This window comes from Boleophthalmus pectinirostris, unplaced genomic scaffold (assembly GCF_026225935.1).
Source record: "Boleophthalmus pectinirostris isolate CB_2022bp ecotype Guang Dong unplaced genomic scaffold, ASM2622593v1 HiC_scaffold_16, whole genome shotgun sequence".
Lineage (NCBI taxonomy): Eukaryota > Metazoa > Chordata > Actinopteri > Gobiiformes > Gobiidae > Boleophthalmus > Boleophthalmus pectinirostris.
This window is the reverse complement of record NW_026571095.1, coordinates 33,145,682-33,165,011: the sequence shown is the minus strand read 5'-3', so window position 1 is coordinate 33,165,011 and position 19,330 is coordinate 33,145,682. Positions and strand designations below refer to the sequence as shown.

The following is a 19,330-nucleotide window of genomic DNA, read 5'->3' as shown; positions in this document are numbered from 1 at the left end:
GCACACAGACAGCCCTGTCTCCTCTCTGTCTCCCTAAGGTGTCTCCTCTGTGTCTCCTTAAGGTGTCTCCTTAAGGTGTCTCCTCTGTGTCTCCTGTGTGTCTCTCTAAGGTGTCTCCTTTGTGTCTCCTCTGTGTCTCCCTCTGTGTCTCCTCTGTGTCTCCCTTTGCTGTCTCCTTTGTGTCTCCCTAAGGTGTCTCCCGTGTGTCTCCTCTGTGTCTCCCTCTGTGTCTCCCTGTGGTGTCTCCTCTGTGGTTTCTCCTCTGTAACTTCCTATGGTGTCTCCTTAAGGTGTCTCCCTATGGTGTCTCCTCTGGTACTCCTCCCTAAAGTGTCTCCTCTGTGTCTCCTCAGTGTCTCCTCTGTGTCTCCCTAAGGTGTCTCCTCTGTGTCTCCCTTTGCTGTCTCCTTTGTGTCTCCCTAAGGTGTCTCCCGTGTGTCTCCCTGTGGTGTCTCCCTTTGGTGTCTCCTTTGTGTCTCCCTAAGGTGTCTCCTCTGTGTCTCCCTAAGGTGTCTCCTCAGTGTCTCCTCTGTGTTTCCCTGTGATGTCTCTTCAGTGTCTCCTCTGTCTCTCTGTGGTTTCTCCTCTGTGTCCCCCTATGGTGTCTCCTCTGTGTCTCCCTAACTAAGGTGTCTCCTCTGTAACTCCCTATGGTGTCTCCTTAAGGTGTCTCCCTATGGTGTGTCCTCTGGTACTCCTCCCTAAAGTGTCTCCTCTGTGTCTCCTTGTGTGTCTCCTCTGTGTCTCCTCTGTGTCTCCCTAAGATGTCTCCTCTGTGTCTCCTCTTTGTCTCCCTATGGTGTCTCCTTTGTGTCTCCCTAACTAAGGTGTCTCCTCTGTGTCTCCCTAGTTTGTTACCTGGTTATTAATTTCACTTTAGGACACCCACAATGATCTTTATTCACACAGATGAAAAACAAAAACAGTGCATCTTATTGTGAAAAGGTCCGACTTCCGGTGGTTGCCAGGGACACTGAGGAAGAGACAGTCCGGAGACCGTGGACCGTGCGCCAGAGACACACCCACAGGACCAGAACTCTCACACCCGAGCTCCGGGACCGACTCCGACTCTCCGCCGTGTCCTCCCCCCCTCCGGTGCGGTGCTCTTGGGCCTCCGGTGTCCTCGGGATGAGCGGGTACGAGGAGTTCCGCTCGCAGCTGGCCTCCATCATGGCGGCGGTGGCGGAGATGTGCGAGCTGCTGGACGAGAAGTACGGCGCCCTGCAGCTGGAGCTCAGCCGCAGCCACCGGGAGAACGAGGCGCTCCGGAACAAACTGCAGCTGATCGAGAGCATCGTGGCCCGCGGGGGACACCGGGGACACGTGCTGGTGTACGGCGGGGAAGAGGAGCGCGACGGCGGGGACCCGAGGCTGGACCCGAGCACCGGTGAGTGTCCGTGGAAAGTAAATAAAAATCCACGTTGTGTAAACCTAAAATACCATGAATCAGTGCTAGTGCAGCCTCTGCAGCTCAGGGAGGGAATTCTAGAGGTTTTGAGCTTTCACATGATTTGATTTTATTAGATTTTTTAATTATTTATTTTTTATTTTATTTATTATTTATTGTATTTATTTATTTTTATTTTTATTAGATTTATTTTTTTTATTTTTTAGATTTTATTTTTTTTATTTTATTTTGATTTTTAAATTTTGTTATTTGATTTATTTTATTTTGATTTGATTTGATTTTTATTTTGTATTTTTTTGTATTTTATTCGGATCCCCATTAGCTGTTGTCCATGACACCAGCTACTCTTCCTGGAGTCCACATAGATATAACACAGCACACACAACAACAACTAAAACACCTAGAAACAAAACAGTTGCACAAAGATTAAAATCATAAAAAAAATAATTTCTTAATAGAATTCATTACTGATTGCAAAGGGCTATTAAATAGTTCTTCACTTCTTTTTTAAACCTTAATTTGTTATTGGCTGCAGTAATCTGAAGAGGAGGTCTGTACATAAACATGTGTGTGTCCTCTAGGGCTGGGTATCAATAATAAGATGCCGATACGATACATACCTCGATACATAGGCCATGATACGATACATATCTTGATACAGTGGGCTTTTGATTCAATACGATATATTTCAAATTGATTCGATACTGTTAATTGAAAATAAAGGCCAAATCAAGGCTGTGATACTAAAAGTTTTTGTTAAAGTTAAGTGAATATGAAACACAAACATTTAAAATCATAAAAAACGTGAAAATGTCAAATGTGTTGTACAAACACGTTTCCTTCCTCTGAACAAGCAACAAAACTGTAGCACTGTAACAAAATAATTTAGTAAAATATACCAAAAAATATTCTTGGCGATATATTGATGCAGCAGCCCACGATATCAATACTGTATCATCACATTAAACAATACGATATAGCGATATTACGATATTTTTGCACACCCCTAGTGTCGTCTATCTGCAGTACCTTTTTATAACTATAAGAGCACAGGCTACATACAGTTTGTTTGACTTGTCAGATTGCAGATGTGTTGATTAGGGGTGTGCAAAAATATTGAAATATTGATATATCGTATTGGGTAAAGTGATGATACAGTATCGATTTCAGGGACTGCTGTATCACCAGGAGTATTTTTTGGTATATTTGCTAAATTATTTTGTTACAGCTACAGTTTTGTTGCTGGTTTAGAGGAAGGAAACTTGTTTATGTGACACATTTGACATTTTCACTGTTTTGATGATTAAAATGTTTGTGTTTCATGTGAACTTTGCACAAGAAATGGTTTAACAAAGACTTTTAGTATCAGAGCCGTGACTTGGCCTTTATGATTTTATTTAACCATATCAAATCAATTTGAAATATAACATATTGAATCGTATCAAATCGAAAGCTCACTGTATCGAGGTATATAACGTATCATGGCCTATGTATCCAATTCAACTTTCATTGTATAGCACATTTTATAAACATAACAGTTTCCAAAGTGCTTCACATAGCAATTTAAAACATTTTACTTTAAACAATAAATAAATAAAAGACACAGAGGACCACACAACTCAAGTGGTATTAAAATCCATAGAATAAAAGTGGTATGTATATATGTATGTGTTGTATCATGGCCCATGTATCGAGGTATGTATCGTATCGTGGCCTGTATATCGAGGTATGTATCGTATCGTGGCCTGTATATCGAGGTATGTATCGTATCGTGGCCTGTATATCGAGGTATGTATCGTATCGTGGCCTGTATATCGAGGTATGTATCGTATCGTGGCCTATGTATCGTATCATGGCTTGTGTATCGAGGTATGTTTCATATCGGCAACTTCTGAATGATTCCCAGCTCTAGAGTTGACCTGGTTTATGTTTCATATCTCTGTAATTACTGGGCCTATCCACATGAAACAAAAATGGTCACAAAGTTCAGCCTGTTCTGTCATCGCAGAAGTGAAATTTTTGACAAAAGTGAGATGTAAAATGTACACGACAAGTTTGTGTCGTGTGCGTTTATGTAATATCGTTATAATCGAGGTGTTGTGTTTACGCAGAGGCCCTCACCGCTCCAGAACAAGGGGCCAAAGGGAAGAGGAGCGGCTCCGCTGTGTCCCCTCCAGACACCACCACCCACGGGTGCAGCCCCAGAGCAGCAGAGGGGACCCTGCACTTCAGCGTGGTGAGAGAAGAAAGGGGGGACTGCGGGACGTTTTCTCTCAGATGCCCTAACGGTTTGAGGTTTGGTTGTGTTTGACTGCGTGCGCTCGTGTTACAGAGGCTGACGGCTACAGAGAGGACAGAGTGGAAGGAGGAGACGCAGGGGACGCAGGGGACAGAGTGGAAGGAGGAGACGGAGGACACGCAGGAGGCAGACAGCGCAGACGTGGTGCTGATCAAAGAGGAGGACACGGAGGAGGAGGGGGACAGTCCTGCAGCTCCAGACCAGCCGCTCTCGAGCCACACAGGTGAGGAAACTCAGGAGACGCAAGAACATCAGCGAGTGAAGTGAAGTTCTGCCCCGGCTCTACAAATGTCTCACCTGAATATTACAAAGGAACAGAAGGCCACTCGGAAAGAAAGTGCAGATGAAACTGGAGAGAAAGAAGTGAGAAACTGGAGAAAAATAAGGGAGAAACTGGAGAGAAAGAACCGAGAAAGATGGGAGAAAGTGGAGAGAAAGAAGGGAGAAAGTGGAAAGAAAGAAAGAAAGGAAGGAAGGAAGAAAGTGCAGAGAAATAAAGGAGAAACTAAAGAGCTATAAAGGAGAAAGTGGAAAGAAAGAAGAGAGAAAGGAGAGAAAGTGGAGAGAAAGAAGGGAAAAAATGGAGAGAAATAAAGGAAGAAAGGGGAGAGAAATAAAGGGGAAAAAAATAGAGAGAGAGAGAGAGCGAAAGGAGAAAGTGGAGAGAAATAAGGGAGAAAGTGGAGAGAAAGAAAGGAGAAAGTGGAGAGAAATAAGGAAGTGACTCCAGTGACAGTACAACAACTTTTAAAGAAGTTGCGGCATAAAATATAATGAGTTGTACACACGATGAAAGCAGCGGAAACACTGGGTTTAATAATAGAATTTCATAAATGGGTTAAATCATACATGTCCTTATTTTCTGGTTATGGCTGAGCACAGATGTCTTTGTTTCTTTCCATCAGAGTCAGAGGAGAGCGCTGCTGGTCCCTCCGGTCTACACTGTGAATCTGTGGAGTCTTCTCCTCCAGGGGGCGCCGTGCACACAGTCATAGACCTGACCCCAGAGGGCGCCCACAAACCCTTCACCCTAAACCCCGCTCCTGACCTCCCCGCAGCCACCGACACGGCCCCGCGCGACACATGGACCAACCGGAGCGTGCGCTGCGTCCCCGCCGTGCAGAGGCTGGAGCGGGACTTGAACGCGTTTCCGTTCATCGGCCTGAGCGCGTCACAGTTGGACGTGGTGCGGCTGAGCGGAGAGCGGCGCTTTGTGTGTACGTACTGCGGTAAAGGCTTCTCGTCGGCGCGGGGGCTGGAGACTCACATCAGGGTGCACACGGGGGAGAGGCCCTTCGGATGCGCTCAGTGCGGGAAACGCTTCACCCAGTCCGGACACCTCAAGACCCACCAGAGCGTGCACACCGGACACCGGCCCTTCGCCTGCCTGCTCTGCGGAAAGAGGTTCGCCGGGAAACAGAACCTGAGGATACACCAGCAGAAGCATCACCCCAATGAACCACAGGCGCCGTGACCTGGAGCTAAAGACCAGGACAGACACTGGACACTGGACACAGGAGCTGAAGACCAGGACTAAGCAGGTTTTACGTTCACTCAGATGGAGGCAGGTAACTTTTGATCCTGGCAAAAGACATTGAACAGTTGATGTTTCATGTGGATAAGTCCAATAATTACAGAAATATGAACCATGAACCAGGTCACACATCTGCATCTGGATCTTTAACAGTACCACAGATGTCCTTTTAAAATTCCTACTCAACTTAAACTGCAGGTTTTTTAGAATATCGTGACCATTTTCCTTTAACCGTGTGACTGAGCAGTGGCTCCAGCTGTAGCAACTACATTACCGACCAAACATCCTTCTCCTACCTGAGAAGCTTGTGTCTTAAGAGGAAAATATTATTTTCTGGTTAAAAAAACATGTTATAGAATGTGAATGATTGTGTAAAACTTTATGAAAGTGTGGAACCTTTCCATAAAAAACCTCTTGGGATTTTCGGTGTTGACAGAATTTCTCTTCTGCCTTAGTTTGAATGTAATTTGAAGGTTTGTGTCTAAAACATAAACAGCTGTTCTCTGGCCACAGTCGATCCTGAATGTTTGGGTTGAAGAGTTGATGCTGTGTAGTTTATTTTCCATTCTCTGGAGAATATAAAGCCTCAGTGAAGCCCGTCTGAATGTCTCTGCGTATGATCTGAAACAATTTTTTTTTTTTTTTTTTTTTTATCACAATCTACCCATCAGTGGACAGTAACTAGTTACAAAGTACCATATTTTCCGGGCTATTAGGCGCTCTGGATTATAAGGCGCACTGTCATTAAATGGTCAATTTCAAACTTTTTTCACAAATAAACCGCACTGGACTTTAAACGAAACAAGGATGGGATGGGTCAGTTGGACTTTGTTTGTTCACGGTGACTCTGGGCTTTGTTCAGTTGTGGCGTGTAGGGAGGGTGCTGTCTGGGACCAACGGATTGTCGGCGTGTTCGCAGTGACTCAGTTGTTCAGTCGTGTCTAGAAGTGGCACATTGCACTCGCTTTTTCGGTTCGTTCCTCCGTTCCGTTCCTCCGTTCCGTTCCTCGTCGGCGTGGAGCGATGAGTGTGTCTGTGGGTGTTTTTCGCTGTGCGGTCGCTGTCTGCTCCGTGTGTGTTTGCGGCTTTGTAGTTTACTGAAGTTGTGCTGTGACACCCGAGTGGATTCGTGCATGGGGCGCTCTGGATTGCGGGGCACGCGGTCGTTTTTTGGTGCGGTTAGAGGCTTAAGATCCCTAATGACCCGGAAAATACGGTAGTCACAATATAAAACTGAATAACTAGACTACAGTTACTAATCCCAGTAACTTTTAGCTACTTTTTCCCTGCCAAACTTTTGTATAATCGTAGAACTGTGTCATGAAACAGTAAAAAATATAAACGGGTAATAACAGCGACAGATTCAGATCAGATTTGAAACAGAACTCTGTTTTATGCAGGATTGTGGCCACTGCTGCTCCGGATTTCACACCAGATTAAAAAACAGGAAGTGTAACTAGTGTCATACTTCCTGTTACATTTCATGCTTTTTATAAATTTGTTCCTGAGTTGTATGTTTCTTTATTAGTTTAGTTACTTTGAAAAAAAAATTAAAAAAACACCAATTACTTTTGAAATAAAGTAATCAGAGTAGTAGATGGATTAGGAGGAATACTATGAAAGTAATCTGGTAAACGTACACCACAGTCCTCTCACTCTCTCACAGACTCTTCAGGTTTGCCTTTCTGGATGGTGCTGTATTTAAATGTAAATAAAGAGGCAGAGATTTTAACCCTTTTTTTTTGTCTAAATAGATTTGTTTTTCATGCACGTCTTCCATTCTGCTACACACTGCGTTAGTGTTTCCTCACCAGAAGCAGAGTTTAAACATTCACGCGCTCCAGAGCTCAAAACACTGAATATAAATGTGGAAATATGTCACATTTTAGACGATGTACTGAGGACAGGCTGGCAGCGCTTGTCCACCTCATTAAATTTCAACAGAGAAAATACTGAAAACTTGAAAATTGCCTCTGTTAAAGTTAAATTTTCTACTATTGTTATTGAGCAGGAATTTTACTTGCAAAAATTGAAGTGTCTGCCTTATTTAACATATAATATTTTGAGCTTTTATGTTTATAGCACATTTTTCAAGCTCTATTTTCTGGTCTATGTTGTGTTTTTTGTTTCATTCACCCATGTTTAACACACAAACCCTTCATATGTAGGATGAAACCTTACGTAATAGAGGAAGTGCTCCACTGTGTTTTTAATCACAACACACTTTCACAAGAATCATTTCCATAACTTCAGCCTTGAAATCGCTAATCTCCACTGAGCTAAAGGTAAAAAGTAGCCAGCTGTTCACTTGATAGCCATTACATCGTGACATCACAAGGTGGAACAGAGCATTTTCAGTTGTGGAGATGTAGACAGATTGACAAAGATTACTCAAACATATGTGAAGGAAACAAAACATGATTCTGGAGGTAATAACATAACAGTCCAGAAGTTTGTTTGTTTAGTTTAATTATATATATTCATTTTATTGTTATTATTTTTTGGTAATATAGGACCTTTTTTATTTATTAAAGACAACAGAATATAACATTTAACAAAATACAATAATCAACATAAAACAAAACAAAACACAAAAACATAGAGCGACACCCACAACAAATACCGACCACACACACACCGATACAAATTTAGTTAAATAAAACAAAAGTAATGTGTTAGAAGGCAAGGCAATTTGTACAGCTCAATTTGTACACAAAGTAATTCAAAAAGTGCTTTACAGAATAAGAAAAACATTAAAATCACAATAAAAACGAATCAAAACATAAATAATCATCATAAAATAATACAATTTTATTTTTTATTTTATTATATTTTTTTTATTAGAGAGAAGAGTGCAGAATGAAAACTTTTTCAGTCATATGCGCGGCTAAACAAGTAAATGTTTAGCTGTGTTAGATGTTAAAATGTATTTAGCACATACGTTATTTTTATTTAATTTTATTTTAAATTTTATTTTATGTATTTATTTTGGGCAAGTAAAGATTTACATTCTTATACAATGGAACATATAACATAAGTGAAATCATAATAGAAATGAAAATAAACACAACAAAATCAATAAATAAATAAATGAAATTGTTTTTGCCCAAACGCTGGGTTGAATACTTATCTTCGATTAAAGTAAGACAAATACCACAAACCTAATTAAATACGTAAAATAGAAATTAAAAAAGTAAAAAAAGAAAAAAGAAAAGAAAGAAAATAGCAGTTACTGTAAAATAAAAAAATGAGAAAAGTCCTGTTGAATGTCGTACGGGTTTGTTTATTTCACGTGACTCACACATGGAGGCTTTTTATCTTTTAATTTTATTTTAAGTATTTATTTTGGGCAAGCAAAGATTTACATTCTTATACAATGGAACATATAGCATAAGTAAAATCATAATAGAAATGAAAAAAAAAAAAAAAAGAAAATGTTTTTGCTCAAACGTTGGGTTGAATACTTATTTTCGATTAAAGTAATACAGATCCCACAAACCTAATTAAATACGTAAAGTAGAAAAAAATAGTAAAGAAAATAAAAGAAAAGAGCAGTTACTGTAAAATAAAAATGAGAAAAGTCCTGTTGAATGTCGTACGGTTTGGTTTTTGTCACGTGACTCACACATGGAGGCTTTTTATCTTTTAATTTTATTTGGTGTATTTATTTTAGGGCAAGCAAAGATTTACATTCTTATACAATGGAACATATAGCATAAGTGAAATCATAATAGAAATGAAAATAAACACAACAAAATAAATAAATAAATAAACATGTTTTTGTCCAAACGTTGGGTTGAATACTTATGTTCGATTAAAGTAATACAAATACCACAAACCTAATTAAATACGTAAAATAGAAATAAAAAAAGAAAAGAAAGAAAGAAAGAGCAGTTACTGAAAAATTAAAATGAGAAAAGTTCTGTTGAATGTCGTACGGGTTTGTTTTTGTCACGTGACTCACACATGGAGGCTTTTTATCTTTTAATTTTTTATTTTATGTATTTATTTTGGGCAAGCAAAGATTTACATTCTTATACAATGGAACATATAGCATAAGTGAAATCATAATAGAAATGAAAATAAACACACACACAAACAAAAACAAATAAATAAATAAATAAATAAAATTGTTTTTGCCCAAACGCTGGGTTGAATACTTATCTTCCCACAAACCTAATTAAATACGTAAAATAGAAATAAATAAAAAAAAAAAAGAAAAGAAAGAAAGAGCAGTTACTGTAAAATAAAAATGAGAAAAGTCCTGTTGAATGTCGTACGGGTTTGTTTTTGTCACGTGACTCACACATGGAGGCTTTTATTTTGAAAGCGCGCTACCGGAAGTCACCAGTCCTAAACAAAAAAAACAAACACTTCCTCCTTCAGTTGTTTCCCACGGCGCGTCTTCTCCGCCTCTCAGCCCGCGTCTGCATCACCCTTCCCCCGGTTCTTCGGCTCCGGTCCGTCCCCGCAAAAAATGTCCCTGAACACCCGCGCCATCCACGAGCAGCTGTCCGCCATCATGTCCACGCTGTCCCGGGCCGCGCTGACCCAGATGTGCGCCGCCGTGGACCAGGGCTTCTCCGCGCTGCACGCAGAGCTGCTCCGCCAGCGCCGGGACAACGACGAGCTCCGGAAAAAACTGCACCTCATCCAGTCCATCGTGGTCCACAGCGCCGGGGGAGGAGGTGGAGACGGGCCCGCCGAGGAGAGGGCGCTGGAGGCGGGCGGCGGCGGCGGAGGAGGAGCAGCGGGGCCCGGGGCGCAGCAGCAGCACAAGCCCGGGGAGCCGCACACACAGGTGGAAGTACTCTTTGTTACTTAAGGAAAAGTACAGATTCCAGAGCAAAAATAAGTACATAAATAAAATACTGAAGTAAAAGTATCACAGGAAAACATCTGCTCTAAGTAAAAGTATTAAAGTAGTCGTTTAAAAAGTAAAAAGTAAAAGTATTTCATGCAGATTTTGAGATGTAATAAAGCTTCAAATGTAGTGATTTTGTGGGATGGAAGTACATAAACAGTAACATAAATAAATAAAACATTTTTTTTTCTTAACTGTTTGCTTAAACAAAAAAAAAGTATTTATTTGAGAAAATGCAACCTAATATATATTTATATATATATATATTTTAAGTACAGATTCTCAAGTAAAAGTGTCACATGAAAAAATATGCTTAAGTTTTAAAATGTACTTAAAAAATAAAAAGTTTGGCATAAGTTTGAGATCTAATTATGGAAGCCCATTTCCACAGTGAATAAAAAATAAAAGCCTCACAGAAAGTCATAATTATGAGTTTTAAACTCATAATTATGTGTTTTAAAGTCATAATTACAAGTTTTAAACTTATAATTAGGAGTTTTTGGATGTGACTCTGAACCTGCTCTCTGCTCTCACCATGCAAGAAACTAATCACACGCTGGTGTGACCATTTTCCTGGAGAAGCCATGTATCAACACACTACAAGGAAAAATGTGTAGTTATTTCACTAACTCATTTCACGCTCTAAATTATTTGCTATGTGCCCATATCTTCATCACTGAGCAACTTGATGTAGCCTGTGCCCAGTGCCCTGCACAGCTCATCAGCTCCCGGCCAGGGCCAGGGTGCACTGCAGAGTCAAAAGTGCTTCATCCCCCGCTTGGACTAAACCAGCTCCATGGACAGAGGAACATAGATGGACACTTTGCTTTGATTCAGACTCAACTTTAAAACTCATAATTATGAGTTTCAAAGTCATAATTACAACTTCTGTGAGGCTTTTATTTTTTATTTACTGGCGAAAATGGGCTTCCATATGTACTAAAGCTTCAAATGTAATGATTTTTGTGCTGAATGTTGTACAACAGAAACAACTGAATCATTTTTTTCCCCCTATTGTTTATTATTATTATTAATATTATTATTATTATTATTATTAGGAGCCTAACAGCAGAAGTTTCAGAGTGAGGGGCAACATTTTTTTCAGTACTAAGTCAATTAATGCCAAAGTCTAACACGTTAATTGTGTTCATTTGTTCTGTTTAGAGTCTATAGGTGCAATGTAAAGAACAAGAACAGCAGGAAACTAGAAACTGACTTAAAACCATTTACAAATGTGACACAATCTGCAATAAGTGGGTCAGGATACAGCTGTTTAAGTGACTTCTATGTGTTTTACAGGAGATGATTCATATTTGACTGTTGCACATTATTACTTCTTCCTTCTTTCTTCCATAGAAAGACAAAATTAAATGTTGTATTCTAATTATATTCACTTTAAATTATAAATAAATTGCTACATCCAGAAAGTTGCTCTTACAAATACTCTTACTTGGGTATTAGTTTCCTCAAATATGTCTTTATTTTCACTTTGAGTAATTTATTAAACCACTACTTGAACAATATTTAGAAATGACACTGACCTGAGTCCCGGTACTCATCTCTGTCAGCAGGAGCAGGGACCAGCTGGAGGTGCGGGTGCAGAGGAGCCGCAGGTGGTGAAGGCGCCGGAGCAGGTGAGATCCAGAGTCCAGAGCAGGTTTGGCAGATTTTCAGAGAGGAACAAGTGACCAAGCCTCTGAAAAAGACGAGACAAACAAGTCCAATCTATAAAGCAGGACCGCAAATACAAGTCTGTGCCAGTGTAATTAAAGAGCATCTGACAGATTCATAGATTTTTCTTATTCTGACTTGGTTTGTAGCACCTGTAGTCAAGATTTGTCATAGTTTAAAAGCAGTTTAAAGACAGAGTACAGTTTAAAAAAGTTTCTACAATCACAACTGAACCAGTGCCTTAAGGGTCTGTATTACGCCGTTTTCTGATCTGTTATAATGTTGTTCCTGCTCTCAAACTGAACACTTTTCCATGTTGTGATGTCATGTGGTAATACAGGAAGTGCCCCACTGTGTTTTTAAACTAAAAAAAAAGCCTGCACTGCAATCATTTGGATAATTTCAGCCCTGGAACTGCCAATCTCTAGCCTGATTCATCAGCTGGTTTCACTTTGTGGAAACCGTCTGACCTCACAGCATTAGGATTTGCTCTCCCGACTGTAGCCTGGTACTTTTTAAAATTTAATCAGTCGCTGCTATTTGATCGTGACGTATGTAATGCGCCAAATCCCGTAGGAAGAAGGGTAATAACGTCTTTCCCCTTGATAAAATTCACCAACATTCTCTTTGTTCCGGCTTTAAATCCTCAATCTCGGGGAATCGTCGCCAACACAGAATGTCTGTCTTTGTCTACATTCATCTCGACGCTTTGTTTACTGTTGTGCTGTTCCACAAAAGGGACACAGACAGACGCTTGAGTTTGATGTCATGGCTTCACAGCTCTTCACTGATTGGCCGTTGTGTAGTCTACAACTTCTGGGGTTCTTGTAAATTATCTAGTGTATTCTGATTCCTGACCTAGTCACTGAAGAGAAATGAAATTGAGCGGAGGCACTAGGTGGCCCCAGCCTGACTAGTCAATCTCTACTGCAAAAGGTAAAAAGTAGCTGTTAACTTGACTTCACAAGGTGTTTTGAGCTTTGGAGATGTAAACAGACTAATAATAAAGAGTTACTCAAACGTGTGCGAATGAGTCAAAACAAAACTCCAGGTAGAGCCTTGCACGGGACCCGACACAAAACAGGGCGAGTGGGATGATAAACTGCAGTCCCACAAACAAAATATGAGTGTAAAGTAAAATATACAAATGATAAATGTTTCTATCATACATAATTTGTGCTGGATATTTTATTTGGCCTTAATAAAAACATTTTAAGCAGCCTAAATTTGCAGATGTGGTCTAATCTCGCTCACATTTTAGACAATTCCTTTCCACTTCTTCGTGTTTGATAGAGCTTAAGAAAGTGAACGTCCCCATCCTGCGGGAATTGCGGGCGGGAGCGGGGTTGAAAATTCAGTCAATTCAACTTTGAGGAAGAAACATTATAACATGGTTTAAGTCAATTTTGTGGAATGTAGGACCTTTTAACCTGCAGATAGAGACACATCCAAGTTTGTCTCAGTCTCAGTTTATGGACAGACCTCATGTGAAACTCAGAACCTCCAGAATTCCCTCCCTGAGCTGCAGAGGCTGCACTAGCACTGACTCATGACATGATTATCAATTTTAATTTGCATATGTGGATTTATGTCACAGTTTCCAAAGAACATTGCTTTTGTTTTCATGATATTTAGAGACTTGGAGAGAGTTGGATTTGAAAAAACATTACTTTGAAATGACGTAACTATTGCTGATGCTGCGTCTTTATTTTTTTCAGGAGGAGGTGGAGATCAAACATGAAGAGCCGAGCTGTGGAGGTGCAGTGGAAGAAGGTGAGTGTGGAGCTGATGGAACTGGGTACAGCCTGAAGGATAACACAGCCAGTTGAATCAAATGTATAATTGCTGTATGTTTCACACTGGGATTTATGAAAGAAAACGTTTAAAGGAGCACAGTGTGACTTCTCTGGTGGAGGGACAGATGCTCGGCTCCATGGGGATGTTATTGCTTTGCCTGGAGGCTGGAGATTTTGTCTGGCATTAAAGAGCCTGTATTACACAACATGGATTTACGCCGTGTTGTGATTTTGTGTCCACATCAAGATCACGTTTTGTTTTATTTACGCATGTTTGAGTATTCCTGTATTATTATTTATTTAAAAATCTGTCATTATCTGTCATGTAGTGGTAGTTTTCAGATTAAAAACCTCATTTCAGTAGAGTTTTGCAATTCCAGGGCTGAAATTATCCAAATGATTCTAGTAAAGGTGCATGGAGTTTATTACCACATGACATCACAAGGTGGAACAGTGTGTTTTCTGTTTGAGAGAAGAAGTCTACCTAAATATGAAGGGTTTGTGTGTTAAACATGTGAAACAAAACACAACTCCAGGTTTGTTTGTGATGAGGAAACAACATAACATATATCATAAAATAGCATAATTTAAACTTCTTTAAATTTCTCTGTGTCTGTAGAAACGAGCAGCCGAATCACAGTAAGAATGTGTTTTTATTCACAACATAAACTCATGTAGTTGATGCAAGATAGAGGGTTTAATGCTGTGAAACTTTTCAGGCAAAGGAATGAGATGTAAAGTGTCGCGTACCCTCACACAAAGAGCATCTGACACAGGGGGACATTTCAGGACATGTTTGTAAAGGTCTGAACTACAGAGTCAGCAGATTTTAGACAGAATAAAACCCCATGGAGACACAGGGACATTTGCATAGAACATGACATGACCCAAAGAACAGTGGTATAACTTGTTTGATTCTCTCAGATATGCAGCGAGTGGACAGCAGAGGAGCTCCCACGCCCAGTGCGGACCACAGCGCCCCCGTGAGGACACCTTCTCCTGAGGCGGGCTCCAGCTCCGGCGCGCCTGGGAACACCTCCACGTTCAAGGTGAGCTCAGACCCAAACTGTCTCAGCCCTTTCATGCACAGTGGTCACTACAGTGGACGGAAATGAGTTTGAATGTCACAGTCGCACATGAGTCAGTACAGTGGACGCTAAAGACAAATGTATGGTCTTTGCGTCAAATCGTTTGCGTTGTGAACTGTGAACCCCCACGGCAGATCGTCTGCGTCGACCGACATGCACCTCTGAAATGTTGTAACTACATGTCGAAACCGTCACAGACAGCAAGGGAAGGAGATACAGAGCTGCGATTGGCCCTCTGTACATCTGCTCTACATACAAACTCCATCCGGTACTCCTCTTTCCTGCTTCATTTTGTAAACATGAATGCCTTTTTTAAATCCTCGTCCCCTAGGCCTTGTGGCGGTGAATTCGCGGTGCACAGACCTCAGCCTCGATAAACCTCATAAATCAAAAACAACGGCATTGAATTGATGCAGAACTGTAAATCCATCTTAATGTGTCATGCAATACACTGCCACCCACTGGTCAACTTTTGTAAGTGCAACAAAAACCTTTAAAACCAGATGACCCACAGGAAGGAATGTCTGTCCATTCCGTCTGTTCTAGGAGACCCGGGCAGGTAAACAAAAAATATGAGGACATCAAGCAAGAACAAAGGAGCGATATAATTGTTAAAATATCAAATCTCCAAGTGATTTTGTGATTTGAGGAAATTGTGATTAATCACGTGTCCACTCAATTGGACATCATGCATCGCTAGCTATATTTAGACAACAATTTATAGTATGAATGTGTTTTTTTTTCTTTTTAATATGCCATCTGTAGTAATGCTTTGGCTGAAAATCTATTTAATTTTTATTACAGTAATATTTTGTGCATATTAATTCTATCATGAACTTTTAAATGTATTGCAAAAACTTAACGTAACTTCCATCCAGACACCAAGACGAGGAAGACCCAGTGCCACTCCTCCTCCTCTGAAGCGCAGAGCAGTGGCCAGGCCGCCCCCTGAGGTAAAGTTTGGACCTGGAGAGCACTGGCCCAGGCTCACTGAAGTGAGAAATGCAAACAGATGCCATGACTCCGCCTGCACACGAAAAACAAAGTACATCTGCATGCAGTGTCTTGTGGCATTGTGCCCTGGATGCTTCGCCAGTTTCCATACAAGATGATAACCTTTTTCCGCTAAAGACGCACTGCACTGATGCCCTTAAGCACGTTTGAGAGAATGTTTGCCAGAAAAACAGGCTGCATAAGTAGTGGTCGACTTGTTCATTGTTATGGTTGGAGTTATTTACACTGTATTAGCTTTATTTTCCTCTGGTTAAATGTTTTTGCAATACATTTAACAGTTCTGGAATATGATCAAAATATATGAACACAGTGTTAATGAGCAAACAAAAACATGTTTTATAGTCCTGAATCAGAAGGGGTTAATGACATGAATTAGATTGTTCATCGCTCGCTTGATTGTGTTCTTGCTTTTGCACAGAAACTTTATCTGCCACTGTGAAGTAAACTATATTTACACACAATAAAGTTTGAAGTCAAAATTATTTGGTTTGTGTTTTTTGTTAATTATGTCTTAACAATTTAATTTTCATGTTGTAATTCTTAACGTCATTTTGCTGTTTTAACGAGTTTCATCTGTCTATGTACTCAGTGTGGCTGGTCATGAACACATTTAAATGAACTTGGTTTCAACTGTTTAAAGCATTACTTATTATGTTTTAACCAAAAAAAAACTAATTTGAAGCTGATTCTTTCTCATACTAATGTCTTCTACTCCACACTGGCAGCTGTTGCCGTTGGTATGAAACAAGTCAAGTATAAAATGACTCCTGCACTAAATTTGCTTTTTGAGCTTTTAACCTTGTTTCAGTGTTTATTCCCTTTTCTTCCTGATTGTTCTTGCATGTTTGAGTAATCCTACAGCTCTAAACACGTATTATTATACCTTGTGACATCACAAGGTGGCAGTTTAGGCAGTGCCCATCCAACAAATCCAGATGTCCAGTGTCTCCAGTAGAGTAATGGATTGTACAGTTATAACTAGTATAACCTCTTTTCCTGTTTTTTTGCAGTGTGAACTGTTAAACTTGGACCTCCAAGTGGTGGAGCAGCATCTGTCGGAGCCACCGTCAATCTGTGGACCGATCTTCTGCTCTTCATCAGTGGTGGGCACCCAGACTCATGCTCAGAAGGTGGAGGTGCCCGCTGCCTGGAGCAGTCCGTTTGGGAGCTACCAGCCGGAGAACAGTGACGCCTTTGGGCTGAAGGTCGTCAGTGTGAGCGGGAACCTGTCAGAAAACTCTACTTTAGATTTCAATAACATGATGCCAGGGTTTGGGCAGAGCTCAGAGGAGAAGTCAGCAGTGAGACCCAGAGGCAGGGGCAGGGGCAGAGGATTGGGTGTGAAGCGCTACGTGTGCACCATCTGTCAGAAGGTCCTGACCACCGCACAGGCCCTGGAGTCCCACATGAGGATCCACACTGGGGAGAGACCCTTCAAGTGTGAAGAGTGTGGGAAGAGGTTCACACAGGCATGCCACCTCAAGTCCCACGGCCTCAGTATCCATGGCAACCCGCCTCACCCGTGCCCTATCTGCGGGCGCGGCTTCAGCTCCCTGGGGACCATGCAGACGCACATGAAGAGGTGGCACCCAAACTAGGACTCAGTCAGGACTAAAACAGATCCAAATGGGAGAGTTGCACCACGTCTAGTCAGGGTCTATACTGTGGACTCAAATCGAATTTATCGGATAATGGCTCGAGTGGAAAATGCTCAAAGTTTTGTATGGTGCTCACCTGTGCTCCCGAGTGCACAGAGTGATCAGACTTCAGCTCTCACACTTCTCCTTTGGCTGTTTCCAGAGAAATGACTAAACCCTGTCACCAGTTTAGTGACCCTGATCTACGTCATAAGAGCTGTTCGTGTGTCATATGGAGTTCCGTTTTTGGTAGACACACGTTTGTTGCAGCGGACCCTCAGTTTTTTTTCTTCCTTCTCCCGTTTTAAAGAGCCTTGTGATCACCAAGTGTTCAAAAAAAATGTTTGACTTTTTTATATTACATTTTATTTTTGTTTGTACTGTTTTTTTTAAGTGAAATATGAAGTTTTTATTGAAAGTATTTTAACTTTCTATGACGACGCGGAGCATTGTCTCTGCCAAACAGGACATAAGCTTTCAGGGAAACACATGGACGGCGTCTCTGTCTGTCCCACATACACACTACTGAATCCTGCTCTGAAGATTCTAGTGGACAAACCCTCCTCCACCTCCTCCTCTGTGGTCTGTCTCCTCCATCCTCCTATCAGGACAAAAGGGACGTCTGCACTCTGTCCTGTGTCCCACACTCTCTTCAGCGCCTCATTAAACTGTACCATCTTGTATGTGCTCATAATCAAGGACTAAACTGGACCAGAAGTGGACTAACCGAGTCTATGTCAGGACTAAAACTTGAAGAGCTAACACGCCCTTCGTGAACCATGTGTGTTTTTCAAATGGAGGAAAAAACATGAAACAATGAACTGATTTAATTCACAGTAGAAAGAGACAGAGGCTGGGCTATTTTTTAAATAAAAGAATAACATACTTCCTTGTCTGTTTAATTTTATCCCTATGGTTTGAAACGGGATGTGATTTAAATCCTCGCGCTTGTGTGGATGTTTCAATTACCACCTCTAGATGTCACTGCGGGGAAAGGTTTCAGACTGAGAGCTGCCGCATGAGTTATAACAGGTGTCATGATAAATGTTGTTGCTTAGACTTAACCAGAATTCAACCAGGTTTGAACCCCGGGGCCTCAGCACCGTTAGGCCCCTCAAAGCCAACATCAGCTAGTTCAAGTTCAACTTTATTTATTTATATGGCACATTTAAAACAACTTCAGCTGACCAAAGCGCTTCACATACAAGATAACAAAATAGAAGAAACAGCTACACATACATATATACAGATAACGTGAAACCTACAATAAAAATCTAGATGTTTTGCTTTTCATGTAACTCTTCTCGAAGCTTGTATGTGGGTCCGGTCAAGTGGCAACAGAGGGAAACGGGCAGATTTTTTACATTCAAATAGCTTATTCAGAAACTAGAGGGACTATTGAAATAACTTTCCTACATTTTGATACCTTACTTAACACTCCAACAGGGTAAAGTTAAACCTGCGATATTCTTTCAAGTTGTTGACAAAAAATTTAAAAAACTCATGTCGGTAACGGAGGGAATGAAACATGCAGCACTTTTTGGGCAATAAATACAAACAGTGATAACTCTTGGTTCTCACTTACATATCCTTAACAAACTGGTTTGAATATTTGCTTCATATAGTTTTCTACCATATGGTACAAGATTAGGTTGAAAAACCTCTTACTTTTTGAGTCATGAGATTTTTTATTAAGAAAGGTCATGGTAACGGAGGGAAAAGTAACAGAGGGAAAATTGTTCAAGCAAGTAGAAGTTGCAGGATTTTGCATAATTTGTCAACTTTTTTCTTCCGAATACTTTAATATTACTTCAAAATGAAAGGAAACTATTTCTATAAAATATGTCAGTCCTTCTAAGCAAATTTTGTATCATTTTAAATACATAAAAAAAAAAAAAAATCATGTACCTTCATCAACAGTTTAAAGATGGAATAACACAAGATATGATGAAATCCATTTATTTACATCATTTTCAGGTCTTTGAAATTTGGGAAATAATTTTTGTTCCATGTTTCATA

At 40.5% G+C, this 19,330-nt stretch overlaps 2 protein-coding genes across 3 annotated transcripts; both read left to right on the top strand.

Annotated features, from left to right (window-relative positions):
• The first annotated feature begins 909 nt into the window (after positions 1-909).
• Positions 910-7,341, top strand: si:dkey-7l6.3 (zinc finger protein 467). Its single transcript, XM_020931216.2, has 4 exons — positions 910-1,387; positions 3,520-3,644; positions 3,741-3,930; positions 4,613-7,341. Exons 1-4 carry the CDS (start codon positions 910-912, stop codon positions 5,179-5,181), a joined length of 1,362 nt encoding a protein of 453 aa, XP_020786875.2. The 3' UTR covers positions 5,182-7,341.
• A 2,223-nt stretch (positions 7,342-9,564) lies between these two features.
• On the top strand, positions 9,565-18,184 carry LOC110165919 (sal-like protein 1). Of its 2 annotated transcripts, none has more exons than XM_055151473.1 (5): positions 9,565-10,042; positions 11,677-11,739; positions 13,495-13,549; positions 14,497-14,621; positions 16,685-18,184. In XM_055151473.1, the coding sequence occupies exons 1-5, from the start codon at positions 9,719-9,721 to the stop codon at positions 17,270-17,272; spliced, it is 1,155 nt and encodes a 384-aa protein (XP_055007448.1). In that variant the 5' UTR covers positions 9,565-9,718; the 3' UTR covers positions 17,273-18,184. The 2 variants fall into 2 exon arrangements, with proteins under 2 accessions (XP_055007448.1, XP_020786779.2); XM_020931120.2 differs by having other exon boundaries at positions 9,566-10,042; positions 11,674-11,739.
• The last annotated feature ends 1,146 nt before the right edge of the window (positions 18,185-19,330 follow it).

Excerpts from the sequence above, each read along its gene's own strand:
- si:dkey-7l6.3 (XM_020931216.2), top strand. The coding sequence starts at position 910 with ATGAAAAACAAAAACAGTGCATCTTATTGTGAAAAGGTCCGACTTCCG. Across the intron at positions 1,388-3,519 it reads GAGGCTGGACCCGAGCACCG|AGGCCCTCACCGCTCCAGAA; the intron begins GTGAGTGTCCGT and ends GTGTTTACGCAG. Across the intron at positions 3,645-3,740 it reads GGACCCTGCACTTCAGCGTG|AGGCTGACGGCTACAGAGAG; the intron begins GTGAGAGAAGAA and ends CTCGTGTTACAG.
- LOC110165919 (XM_020931120.2), top strand. The coding sequence starts at position 9,719 with ATGTCCCTGAACACCCGCGCCATCCACGAGCAGCTGTCCGCCATCATG. Across the intron at positions 11,740-13,494 it reads TGGTGAAGGCGCCGGAGCAG|GAGGAGGTGGAGATCAAACA; the intron begins GTGAGATCCAGA and ends TATTTTTTTCAG. Across the intron at positions 14,622-16,684 it reads GGAACACCTCCACGTTCAAG|TGTGAACTGTTAAACTTGGA; the intron begins GTGAGCTCAGAC and ends GTTTTTTTGCAG.